General features: G+C 40.8%; 1 protein-coding gene across 1 annotated transcript in view; it reads left to right on the top strand.

Moving 5' to 3' along the window:
* Positions 1-13,687, top strand: part of UNC80 (unc-80 subunit of NALCN channel complex) — a 157,183-nt gene that overhangs the window by 16,826 nt on the left and 126,670 nt on the right. The window contains exons 8-13 of the mRNA XM_037042137.1: positions 1,384-1,531; positions 4,116-4,264; positions 6,459-6,625; positions 7,391-7,489; positions 12,014-12,222; positions 13,359-13,465. Of these exons, the coding sequence (XP_036898032.1) occupies positions 1,384-1,531; positions 4,116-4,264; positions 6,459-6,625; positions 7,391-7,489; positions 12,014-12,222; positions 13,359-13,465 (879 nt within the window). The remainder of the gene's footprint in view (positions 1-1,383; positions 1,532-4,115; positions 4,265-6,458; positions 6,626-7,390; positions 7,490-12,013; positions 12,223-13,358; positions 13,466-13,687) is intronic.

Below are 13,687 nucleotides of genomic sequence, written 5' to 3'. Positions count from 1 at the left end.
GTTTGATATTCTGATTTTTGCTTAAACTTCTCATTGAACTCATTTAGATATTCTAACAGTCTCTAACTAGATTTGAAAGTATGCCATTTTAACTATATTTTATAGGAAAGATAGGATAATTTGGACTTCAGGACTTTCCAACCCAGCATTTTAAAGTGCTTCATAATTATTGTAATGAAGATCTTCACAAATTGTTTATGGAATGATAATTAAATATTTCTTCAGGCAGAGCATATTTTGTCTAAGTGCTTTGCAAAGTTCATTTTACAGTAAGCAACATTTAATTTGTAAGAAAAAAAATCAGGTTGCTTGAGATCTAGCAACCACTAACTTCCCTGAAATGAAATCCCTGATTTCCCAATGATCTAGGACCTAGTGAAGGAAGAATAAAAAAAGTCAGTCCACCCAACATTGTGATACATGAAGAGATGGTACCAGATCACAGCATGAAGTCTATCGCTAATTTATAGTTTCATCCTTCTAAAAGCTTGCTTTTTTCTCAGAATTTTTTAGAATCTTTCTCTGGGCCTTGATTCGTTGAAATGGTGATGTGACTGAAATATTTTCTTCAGTGATATTCCTCTGACTAAAAGAGGTCAGGAGGCCCCTGTGGGGTCCCGAGTGGTACAAGCACCTTTCTGCTCTGGCCTTCTGCAGCTGATGACAGCGGCCTTTTTTGTTCTGATGGTGGGGAGTACCACCATTTTCTCTGCTAGATAGCAAAGTTATTCGCTAGATCATATGAAATAGAACTTCAAGTAGCTGGGCCTAGCCAGTGGTCACTTGTTTTTCATATACATCACACCAACTTTAATTTAAATACCACAGTTTCACATTCAAATGCAAAGATCTGAGTGAACAAACCAGACTTGCCTTTACTATGAGCCTCTTTAATGTTTCAAGGATCTTTCCCTTTTGGCCACAGAAGAGGACAGTGGATTCCCACTATCTCCTTCCCTTTCACTCCCCTCCGTTAAATCTGCTTCAGTTCAAAGTAGCTGAGCCTGGGAGTGGATGCCCCTTCTCATTGTTCTAAACTTGGATCCCCATCCTACCACCTACCTAAGTTTTACTTTGAGCTGTTTTCAATGAGACCTTAAAATCTGGATCTTGGTGAAAATACTGAACTCCCTCTGGCGCCAGTGTTAGACCTTAGCTTTGGGTTTGGCTCGGAGCAGCCCTTCTCAAAGTAAAGGGCTTGAACTGCCCAGCCTGTCTCTGCCCACTTCTTACTGAGACAAGAGGGGCTGGCTATGCTGGCCAGCACCAGCCGGCAGGGATGGATAGAAGCCGTTGCATTCTGAAGGCTTCTGTCTTGGGCTAATGCTATCCTTGGCTTAAGCTGGTACCTGTGACTTTTTCACTTTTCTCCCTTCATTGCAGGCCCAGAACTGCCTCACTAAGCTGTACAAGCTAGATAAGATGCAGTTCCGCCAAACCATGAGGGACTATGTGAACAAGGACTCCCTCAATAATGTAGTGGATTTCTTGCATGCTTTGCTAGGATTTTGTATGGAGCCAGTCACTGACAGTAAGTAAAGCTGAACCAAGTCCAAGTTCTGGGAGAAATCGCTGTGTGGTGAAGCAGATAGCATTTCAGACTTGCACTAAATTTCTGGGGATAGAATGTAGAAGAAGAGATATGTGTATGCATAATGTGTGTGTGTGTGTGATAGGGTATAAACAAGAGAAGCTTGTGCATCATCTTTAATGGCATATATGGGCCCTTTCTCAGGACAACTTGTCTCAACAAATGGGAATTTGGTGAAGCGGTGGCATCCTCACCATCAGTCCCTCCACCCTTACCCTACCATTCCTCTTTCTCACGTGACCTTCTGCTGTGTGACAACTGAGGCAGAGATCAAGAAACAAGGGCGCAGAGTCACAGATAGTCATGAGAAATAAAAAAGCAAGCAAAGTATAACCAGAGACATTATTGAAATTAAGAACAATCTGACAGTAACCAGAGGGGAGGTGGGAGGGGATAATGGGGGGAAGGGGAGAAGGGTTTTCAGGAGCATCTACAAAGGACACATGGACAAAACCAAAGTGGGGGTGGGAACAAGGGAGAAAGGTGGGTTTGGCTGGGGGACGGGGGTGGGGAGTGGTGGGGAGTAAACACAGACAACTGTACTTGGACAACCATAAAGTAATTTTTTAAAAAATAAAACAAGTCAATGAATAAAATGTAAAAGCAAACATTAAAAAATTGAGAAAAAGAAATGAATACCTGTTAAGTGCTAGCCACAGTGCTGGGAGCTTTTATTCACAAAACAAAACGGGCAAGGAAAGTGTAGATATAAACATAGTAGTAATAAACTCGATATACACATATATGCACACATACATACTGATTTAAAAAACAGGCAAAACAGATCTATAGACAGCTCCACAATATTTTATTTATATTTTAGCTTTGAGACTTTAGGAAAAGTTATAGGGGAAGACCAACTGCACCTACAATAAACCAAACACCTTTTTCTTTTAAAGATTTATTTATTTATCTTTAGAGGGGAAAGGAAGGAGAGAAGGAGAGAAACATCAATGTATGGCCGCCTCTCATGAGTCCCCTGCCAGGAACTGACCTGCAACCCAGGCATGTGCCCTGACTGGGAATCAAACCACGATTGTGTGGTTCGCAGGCCTGCGCTCAGTCCACTGAGCTACACCAGCCAGGGCACTACACACACCTTTAATATCACTTGACTGCAAATGGAGTAGTAAAATGAAAGTGATGTGTGAAGCCTGAGTTGAGCAAAATACACATTTAATCAGAGCCTGGGAAGAAATAATTTCTTGGTATAGGCTTTTGTTGTTTATATAATACATGTGTAGTAGCAGCAGCTGATTAATTTATAGTGAAGATATATTTGATGGATTTTGAAGAAGTTTTCAGTTTGTATCCCAGGCTTTACTGTTTGAATATCATATTAAAAGAAAATATTGCTCCTCTGTAAACCCCTGGAGTCATGCATGTTATCAAAGCTGTTTTAAGCCAAGTGCATTACAAACGAGAGAGAGAGAAGAAAAGAAAGCGTGGGAATCATGGTTGAGACTGCAGGAAAAATCTCAAAAACAAGCTATACAAACTGTAAGCATAGACTAGTCCATTTCTTTCTAATGTAAAATCTAGGGATTGTCCCTTGCCAGCTGACACAGAAAGTTAGAGGGTGGTAATAAATTGTATTACTTCAGGGTGAATTCATCAATTCCTGCTGAGATTCTTGAGCAATGGAAGTGGCTCACAGTGAACGAGCCAGCCAGACACACAGCCCCTGTCTGGTCAGCCTTGGAGTCACACACCCTGCCCCTACAGCCCACAGCCCACAGGTGGCTCGCAAGCAAACCCTGAGGAATCTTCTGACAAGCCCCCCAAAATACCTGATGCGTCCCCTACAAGAAGTACATGGATACACGAAAAACTGGCATAAAATGCCTCAGAGGGTATGGCCTTGGTTCACTGGCATTTCACATGTGAATGAATTAGAAAGAGGAAGCTCTGAGAGATTGTAGATCTTTCTTCTCCGTATGCTCAGAGTCTCTGGAAACAAGAAGCTGCTGGAATTCCTTTGCAGCTCTTGGCAGGGCTCAGTCTCCTTTCTGTTCCTGTGCAGGAATTCCTCTCCAGGCCCCTCCTGGTCCCTTCCCTCCGCCTGCCCGGCCCACCTGGTTGGCCTCCTTCCTGTCTGCCTCTGACAGACCTAGCAATTCCCACCAAGAGCCAGGATTCCTCACCACCAAAAAGACTGAATCAAATACATTTTTCTCCAACGAGGGACCCTTTAGTAGCTCATTTTTTAAGTGATCACCAATTTAAAAACTACTCTAGGTCTAAGAGTATTTCTTAGGCTCAACAGTTGATTCTCTTTTCTTGGCTAAGATTTATCAATTAAAAGTGTTCCACAAAGCAATGGAATATGGCACAATAAAGACTCTGAAGGAGACTGTGAGTTGCTCATCTCCAAGTCCATGGAAAGGTCATTAATCCAAGGGCATCTTTAATCCTCTGTTTCTGTATTTCATGTAAGCCCTTCATTCCTTTCTGAGTGCCAAGTGTTTGTTTAAACTGTTTAGGTTGATGGCAACTGCCTTTAATTCATGACTTTGAATTCCAGACAAGGCTGGTTTTGGAAATAACTTCACCACAGTGGACAACAAATCCACAGCCCAAAATGTGGAAGGCATTATCGTCAGTGCCATGTTTAAGTCCCTCATCACACGCTGCGCTTCGACCACCCATGAACTGCACAGCCCTGAGAATCTGGTGAGAAGCTCACTCTTTCTTCCCACAGGAGTTCTCTGTCTCTGCTCGGAGAAAAGTTCTCATGTTTTAGGCCATGGGAAAGAGAAGTTGAAGTCTAAAAGTTTGCACTTTAGAGTTAAAATATCTGCTTTTTCAATGTTACCAGTAACTCATGGTGGAGCCTCAGCAGGTCACCTCTCCTCCTCGTTATTTTCTCTCCTACCTGCAAATTGACTTCTCTCCCTCTTCTGTCTCAGAAGCTTCATGGTGGTTGCTGTAATAGTTGCAAAGTACTTTGAGTCTTTGAGATAGAATGTGCCGGAGCTCAGCATGTGAGCTCATGAAATAGTAAAGGATGTTTTACCAAGCATCTTTTGAAACCATACTTACTTTAAAAATTAATGCAAATATGCTGCTGAAATTGTTTTATCTTTTAATAGAAGGCTATAATCTTTTAGCTACCCTTCCTAAGTGACTGTGTTAATTAAACCGCTGAAGCCACAACTAGAAAAAGCTAGGCTGTCAAAGGTTAGTTCTTAATTGCTGCCAAGGAGATTGTGGTTTGGGATACTGAAAGGTACATCAGGGCTGACAAATGTGATGTCGATTCAGGATTTTGTGATGGACATTCAGTGATGTCCTTCAGAGAAGGATTCAGGTCTCTCTGGGGAGCAGAGGAGTGCTTGTCTATCTCACCCATCTGTTAGATACTCCTGTGCAGAAGTCAGTCTGTTTGTACATAGGGACACTCTCTGAGAAACCAAGGAAGTCATGTGGAGCTATTCCAAACAATTGAAACTATTCACTTATCTTGAGATAAACAGAATAAAACGCCAAACCAAAGGGAATTTAATTTTGTTGGTTGTCAAAACCACCCCAGCAATGTTCTTGGAGCTTGAGGATCACATGGATGCCACCCATGCATTTGCTTTGGTCAAAGAAAGAAATAATTTGACAAGCTGGTTATAATATATGTGAAAACTTCTAAATCTTTAGTGTATGAATTCGTGTATAGAAGAAATACTGTGTTTCCTAATTTTCTTCAAATCATCTTCAGTTGGACTTTGAACTCCTATTCCACCAGAGTGGCTGGGAGTCGAACGTCAGTCATTGTTGAGTTTCCCCGCTTCATAAAGGGCTGCAAGTCTCAGGCAGGACCGCGGGCCTGGGGAGGCTCCATGGGTTCCCATCATCAGTTCACACCAATATTTCACATAGTACTTTCTACTGCATGCTTAGGTCTGGGCACTCTGGAGAGTCTGGAACCCTTACTCTTTGGGGCCTTGCCCCTTTCATGGAGAAGCTACTAAAGAGCAGAATAAGTGCACAGGGTCTTGCTGTCCATAGGGCCTAAAAAAGGACACTGTCTCTGTGTTTTTCTTAGTGGCTGTTCCTTCTGCTTTCCTAAAGATCACAGGCATGATTGTCCCAGTGATCATAGGTTTTGAAACCCAAGGCTATCAAGGTCAGTGTTTTTAGGCTTCTGTGTTCTGATTTACCACAAACCTTTCCCAAGACAAAAAAATACAACTGCCTTTTTAAAGAAGCAAGGGAAAGGGGAAATTGCTGAGTACAAAACTTAATATCTGTCCCTCCCAAAAGCTCTGCATGCATCTTTAAATATTAAATCATCAATATATTTGTTTCAGTAGCCCTGCATCATTTTAAGTTCACAATCAAGTTCACATTACAATGGGCTGCAACATACATGTTATTTGTTAAATCTATCCAGCAAAATATCAGGTTCCTTGAATATCATCAAGCTCTGTAAGAAGTGTATAGAACACTTAACAATGGTGCAAAAAATTTGGTGAAGCTGAACATGGACTGAAATCTCTAGTATAAACAAAATTCTAATTGCATTTTTTGCAGGCATCTCTTTATAAGTCAAATGTAGAAAAAAAACTAAAGCTTTAGAATCCAATCATTAAAACTGGATATTGATATCTGCCTCATGAAAACAGACAACTTTCTGACTATGAAGCACGCTAACCATGCTTTCCACACTAGAATGGCAGTCACGGTGCTTGGTGGCATAGCTATAGGAACAGTGGACAGGAGGCGTTCCATCAGTGCCATCTAGGAAACTGTCTTTCCTTTATGATTCCAGGGTGCTCATCCAAGCCCAAAAAATTACCTTCACTCCCTCTTCCTATAAAAACTAAACAATCACATATCTTCCTTTCCCCACATTTTCCTTTTTGAATCCAAATAGGGTCTGTATTGTGACATCCGTCAGCTGGTCCAGTTTATCAAAGAGGCTCATGGGAACGTCTTCCGGAGAGTGGCCCTCAGCGCTTTACTCGACAGTGCTGAGAAGTTGGCACCAGGGAAAAAGGTGGAGGAGAATGAACCAGAATCCAAGCCTGCAGGCAGTAAAAGGTTGGAAACTTAAGCTCTCTGAGTATTAGTGTCTGTCTGTGTCTGTAGAATATGATCCGCTGCTGCTCTGTCCATGTGGCTCCCAACACAGTGTGTAACACCAGTGTGGGATGGTGGGACTCTCTTCCAGAAGCAGCCTTGCTGGGGGTGGTCCAGCTGCAGTGTAGGAAAAGAATGAGTTTTCCATCCAATAAGTCCTGTCTCTGTATGAATGAGAGCTCAGTTAATCTCAAATTTCCACACGCTTGAATTTCACTTCATTGCTCTTAATTATATAGTAAAATTGTATGTGTTTTCCTTTCTTCTATAGGTCATACAGATTTTTATCCAGAAAGGAAAAGCAATTTCAGATACCATATCATCCTGTTCAGTAAATAATAATGTTAACCTGATGAAAGACGAATTACTGATCAGTGCCCTGTTGTTTTTATTTTAAATTAATATGAATTTATTATATGCCTATTTTATAAGAAATGCCACTTACAAAGATTAAAGTAAACCTCAAGACTTAAAATCCTGCTTGCAAAGACTGACTCTATGAGCAATAACAGTGGTAGTCTTAGGCAATAAGGTGGCTAGGTCATGAGTCAAATGGTATAAAAGTCATACCAACATATTGAATTTTATACCCTGTATTCCTCTGGTGACATGGGGTTCACAAGCCATACAGGTTGATCATAGCAGAGTGTTATGAATGAAGTATATGACATATTGGAAAGTGGTGTCCTGCTCTGTTGTGACTGATGGGATTTATCATTGGCACAGGTCAGAGGCGGGAAGCATAGTGGATAAAGGCCAGGTGTCCTCTGCACCCGAGGAATGTCGCAGCTTCATGTCCGGTCGACCCTCACAGACTCCAGAGCAGTAAGTAGCATCACCTTTGTGTCCAGTGTAGTGGGCTGAGTACTTTCCACTGGAAGAAATTCTGTTTTCCAAGCTGCTGTTTGTTTTTCTTTTTTTTTTAATTTATTTAATTATTTTTCAAGTACAGTTTTCTGTCTATTACCCCCATCCGATCCCACCCCCCCTCCCTCCCATTTCCAGTCTTCTTAGTTGTTGTCCATGTATCCTTTATATTTGTTCCTCTAAATCCTTCCCCTATTTCCCCCAAAATTCCCTCCCCTCTCCCCTCTGGTCGCTGTCCCCCTGTTCTCTATTTCAGTGTCTTTGTTTATATTCTGCTTGCTTATTTGTTTTGTTGTTTAGCTTCCTGTTAAAGGTGAGATCATATGGTATTTGTCCTTCAACACCTGGCTAATTTTTTTGAACTTTGCCTTGCTTCTGCCCTTTACTTTTCATTCCCAAAGCCACTAATCTCTGCAGTTTCAAATCACAAATGATCATCCTCATGCCAACAGGATACCTCTGATACCAGTTTATCTCTACTTTTCATAATGGCAAAACCAAAAGCATCTTGAAGTTAGTATCCCCAGAAAATATGAGGGTTACTGTAGACACCAAATAAATAGCTTGGGCTCATTTGCATTCATTCTTTTTTTGAGGACTATTTACACAAGGGGCATGATCAATAATTAAAACATGTGCATAATTTTATTTCCCAGAACCCTGATTGAGTATTAAGTGATTATCTTTCTAGAAATTCTGCAGATGTTGTACCTTTTATGGTGTCCTCCCTCCATAATCAAGTATATGACAGTCATCAAATGGGACCTTGGTAATAATCCATAGCAAACCTTCAAAGAACACATACAGCTCTTATGGCCTTTCAAAAATCTTAGCGACTGCCTCTGAATGGGTACAGAACAGTGAGAAGGTAAATCCACCGTATAGGACCATGTGAGTTTTTACTAACCATTCAAGCTCCAATGCCTAGGAAGGGTATGACCCATGGTAAGCACTTAATATATAATTGAATGAATGAATGAATGAATGACAATCAAGGAAGATAGAATTGACAGATTACCATTAAACTCTTGTTTTCTTTAACTTTGTCAAAATTGAGATTTAGATTTTTCTTTACCAAGGACATGGTAAAAATCCAAACCTAAGGAAAAAAATTAACGTGAAAGGCAAAGATCTGTAGCTGAATAGCCATAAAACAAGTTAAAACTCCTCACACACAGAATCTGCCCCAAAAGCAGGACTTTTCCCCAAAATAACACTAGCTATTGAGCTAACCTGATAAGAATGATTTAATAGTAATTTGGATTAAAAAAATAAAACCGTTTCTTTTCATATGTAATTTAGCTTTCTAGATTACGGAATATTCATTCCCTTTCTTCAGTATTCCATAAATCCCACATGATTTCTCAGCTTTTAGCCCCTGTCTGTTCTTTCCCCTTGAATGAAGATACCTGTTGTAATATACCTGTACATAGAAATTTCCACTTGAAGGGATGTCATAGAGTGTCAGACATGGGACTTTACTCCGACCTGAGTGGGCCCAGGAGGCGAGCATGCCACATGTCTTCGGTTTAGCTGAAAGGAAGGTGGGTGGATGAGCCTGTTCCTCCTGTATCTTCTCTTTCTCTTCCCCCTCCCTCCCCACCCCTTAGCCTCCTCTTCTCCTTCTCTCTCTTTAAAAAAAAAGTCACATTAACTGAGTAATGTTAAAAGCAGCTTTATATGCTCATTTCTCTGGAACTCATTTTTGATACACACTCATCGGCAAAACTGATGAATTACAGCTTCGTGGATGTTTTCCTATTCAGACCATGTGTATGCATTGTGGCGTCCCACACTCTTCGATGCTAAGAAATGCTTCATGCTCTGTGATCATTGTATGGAAATGATTGAGAGCTCTAACTCAAAAACGCCGATTTCAATTCACACCACATTTGATAAACCGAATGCCCTGGTTTCAAATAAGACAGCTGTCAGAAGAGAGGCGTATTGGGGGTATGAATGAAAAAGGTGAAAAGATTAACCAGAACACTGATTATACATAACAGACAGACACAGAAAACAGTGCGGTGATAGCCAGAGAGAAAAGAGGGCGGGGGTTGGTGGAGGTGGGGAAAGGGGGGATGCGGGGGCACAGAGAGACTTTGCGTGGGGCGATGGGCTCATGGTGCAGTGTGCAGAGGATGTTTTACTGCGTGTGCACCTGCAACCTGTATGGTTTTGTGAACCAGTGTCACCTTGATAAGTTCAATTAAAAAAATAATAAACATTATTTAGTTTTCTGATGAGATTTTGAGAGAAGAAATGTGGATCCCCTTGTAAATATCTCTAGAAAACGATTGATTGCTTTGTACAGTACTATCAAATTTGGGGTAGATTTCAGATTTAACCCCAAAGCCTAGAATCTCACAAACTTTATCATGTTTCTAGAGTATTTTCCATACCTTTATTTCTAATTACTAAAGTAATATATGTTGCTCAAATTCGTTAATGTGGAAGATGTAGAAAAACATAGAGATTTAAAATAAAACTATTTTTAAAACTATTTTAAAATAGTTTTAAAATCAGAATGCCACCCAATACGGATAATCATGGTAAACTTTTGGTATGTTTCATTAGGTACATTTCTTAGCACAAATACACATAAATTAACACTCAGACACATGCTTACACATATACTTTTTTATTAATCTGGTGTTTCCTGTTTAATTAATTTGATCCCTATAATTTAACTTTGCAATATATCATCAACATTTTCCATATCAGTAGTTTTCTAAGATAGGATTTTAATGACTGTGGAACATGTCATTATATAGGAGTCCCATAATTCATTTAACTGTATTCCTAAAATTGAACATTTAGATTATTTCCAATTTTTCACTGTTGATCAGTAATATGTCAATGAGCATTTGACCTTCTTATATATTAGCATATTGTCCCATTTCCTTGTGACAACTTCCTGGAAGTTGAATTTTTCTGTCATGGATGTATATATAGGCTTTGGATAATCAAATTTCCTTCCAGAAAGGTTTGCACATTCTATCTCATTGCTGGCAGTATGCTAATAACCATTGGTGTTTTTTTTTTACCCCACAGTCTTTGCCAATTTGATGAGTGAAAGTAGGAATCTCATTTCAACTGTCTCTCTTTCTCTTTTTAAAAAAATTCCTAGTGATCCCTGGTTGGTATAGCTCAGTGGATTGAGTGTGGGCCTTCGAACCACACAAACATGGTTCGATTCCCAGTCAGGGCACATGCCTGGGTTGCAGGCCAGTTCCCAGCCGGGACTCACGAGAGGCAACCATACATTGATATTTCTCTCCTTCTCTCCTTCCCTTTCCCTCTAAAGATAAATAAATAAAATCTTTAAAAAATTCCTAGTGAAATGAAAGTCTGCATACTACTGGCCACTTGTTTTTTTTTTTCCTCTTGTAGAAAATCTTAGTCAAAAATCTCTTTGAAGAGGTTTTCATTTGTCTTACTGAGTTGGACTAATATTTTCATTTTTAAACCTTACTTAAGTTTCTTTGACTTAAGAAAGCTAAATAGTTAGGCACTATGAAAATAACTTAGAGCAAGCTGACAGTGACCAGAGGGTACAGCGGAGGGAATTATAGGGGAAAAGGGTGAAGGGTTTGCAGGAACAAGTATAAAGGACACACGGACAAAAACAAGGGGAGGTGGAAACAGGGGAGGGAGGTGGGGAGGGCTGGGGTAATGGGGAGGGGTGGAGGGAAAAGGCAGAAAACTGTACTTGAACAACAATAAAAATGTTACTTAAAAAAAATAAAACAGCCCTGGCTGGTGTAGCTCAGTGGATTGAGTGCGGGCCTGCGAACCACACGATCACGGTTTGATTCCCAGTCAGGGCACATGCCTGAGTTGCAGGCCAGTTCCCAGCGGGGAACTCATGAGAGGCAACCATACATTGATGTTTCCTTCTCTCCTCCCTGTCCCCTCTAAAGATAAATAAATAAAGTCTTTAAAAAATAAAATAAAATAAAACAAAACTGAGTCCCCCACCAAAAATAACTTAGTGAACAATTGTGGGATGATGCAACCCCTGGATATGGTGGTGGCATGTAATTTATTCATTTATTCCAGTATTTTTGTGTGTTTTTCCAATGTAAATTATACTGTGCCAGAGTAGGGGTGGGGAGGTAAGATCATGTACTGCACATGCCTCAGGGCACATCACACAGCAGTTAAATATTTACTGATACTGTAAGTGCCTCTGCTATTATGACTCACACCTGCAGATGAACACCTGCAATAATATTTAGTCTTTTTACTAAGGCTGAAAAATGTCAGTTTGACAGCTGAGATATGACTGTTTTCAAGAAGAGCTCAAAGATCCAACCTTGGTCTTCCTCCTTCCACCCCCACTCCTTCCAAATCCCAGCCCTTCAAAGATGAATCCTGAATGAGTCGCCTATTGTGCCTCATTGGAAGAGGATTGAAAGAAATTGAAGAGAATTTCACAAGTGTCTCAGATGTTTAACTCTTGCCTCTGCTTCCTCTCAGTGATGAACAAATGCAAGGGGGCAACCTGGGGCGGAAAGATTTCTGGCGCAAGATGTTCAAATCCCAGAGTGCAGCCAGCGACACCAGCAGCCAGTCAGAACAGGACACCTCGGAATGCACCACTGCCCACTCAGGAACCACGTCTGACCGGCGTGCCCGCTCACGGTCCCGCAGGATTTCCCTTCGGAAGAAGCTTAAACTTCCCATAGGTAAAAGTATGTCTGTGTTTATCTATAGATTCTCTTATTCCCTGCCATGCCCTCAGATAAACTCATAATCATAACAGAGCAATGCATGGTAGGATGGAGAAAGGAAAGCCTTCAGATCAAAGGCTGAGGCTGACTGCATTCATTCACGTATCCATTCTTTTTTTAATAGATAGTTCTCAAACTCCTACTATGTGCTTCTACAGTATGCAAACATTATTTAGGCAGCAGGGATAAAAAGGTGACCAAAATCCCACAGTGCCTGACATTGCTGAACTTAAATCTAGAAGAGATGACAGTCACTAAAGCAAATAATCATATGACTAACTACAGTTGCAAACTGTGGATTTTATAAGGGGAATATACAAAGTGCATAAAGGTACGCAACAATGAGACCTGACCTCAATGATGGAGGTAGGGGGAGCAGGAATCAGAGAAAGTCTCATGGAGGAAGTTACTTTATGATCTGCAAGGTACTTAAGGGAAGGAAGGAGAGCACTCCAGGTGGTAACAATAAAGTGTGCAAAAATATCAAGAGGAAGGGAATTGGAAGAACTGAGGGGCTGTTTTACTCTGGTAGAGCGACTGGGGCCAGAGCATGCAGGTCAGGTGGCCTGTTTATTCCTACAGCCCCACATAGCCCAGGTGGGATGTTGAAGAGGATTTTGAACATAAGCACAAAAACTTTTTCTAAAAGATCAAAGCATGGGAAACATACTGGAGAGAGCCTGAGTACGTAAGAGAGATCATGGGCCAGGTGTTAGGAAGAGTAGCTTAGACTGGGTAGTGACCATGTGGACAGAGAAAAGTGGTCAAATTTGAGAGTTGCTTGGAGGGAAAATCAACAGGACTTGCTGGGAGATGTGAAAGTTGTCAAGGTGAAGGGGACACATTATGGTTTTACTCACCTAAGAGGTTTAGTTTCTTTCTGTCCTGGTCTTGCTTGGTCGTTTAATATTACAGTCCATCACTGAACATTCAGATTCAGAGCATGTACACGGAAAACAATTTCTGTTCATTTCTATTTACATGAAGCCCTGTAACTTCCATTGCTTATTGGGTACATGCTGGCATTTCAGTTTAATCCATTTGGGAAACATGCTATAATGGTCTAATTCCCAACAAAATTATTTAAACAGGAAACTGGCTGAAGCGATCCTCCCTCTCGGGCCTGGCAGACGGTGTGGAGGACCTCCTGGACATCAGCTCCGTGGACCGCCTGTCCTTCATCAGGCAAAGTTCCAAGGTAAACAGGACATTACTTATGTGAGAGAATGTTGGAGTTGCTGCTCAAAAAATGTCAGGGCTGAGAAATGCTAAACACCTGGAGAGACCAAGGAGCGTTAAAGAAACTCTCTTCGAGTAGAACAAATTTTAAAAACCTAGAGGAGCAATAAAAACCAAGACGTCTACTAAGGAGTAGACTATCAGAACTGAGTAGTGGACTATCATAAAGGAAAAAAAGGAA

This window comes from Sturnira hondurensis, unplaced genomic scaffold, assembly GCF_014824575.4.
Source record: "Sturnira hondurensis isolate 20B ecotype Veracruz unplaced genomic scaffold, ASM1482457v3 Scaffold0003681, whole genome shotgun sequence".
NCBI lineage: Eukaryota > Metazoa > Chordata > Mammalia > Chiroptera > Phyllostomidae > Sturnira > Sturnira hondurensis.
This window is presented reverse-complemented; position numbering and strand designations above follow the sequence as displayed.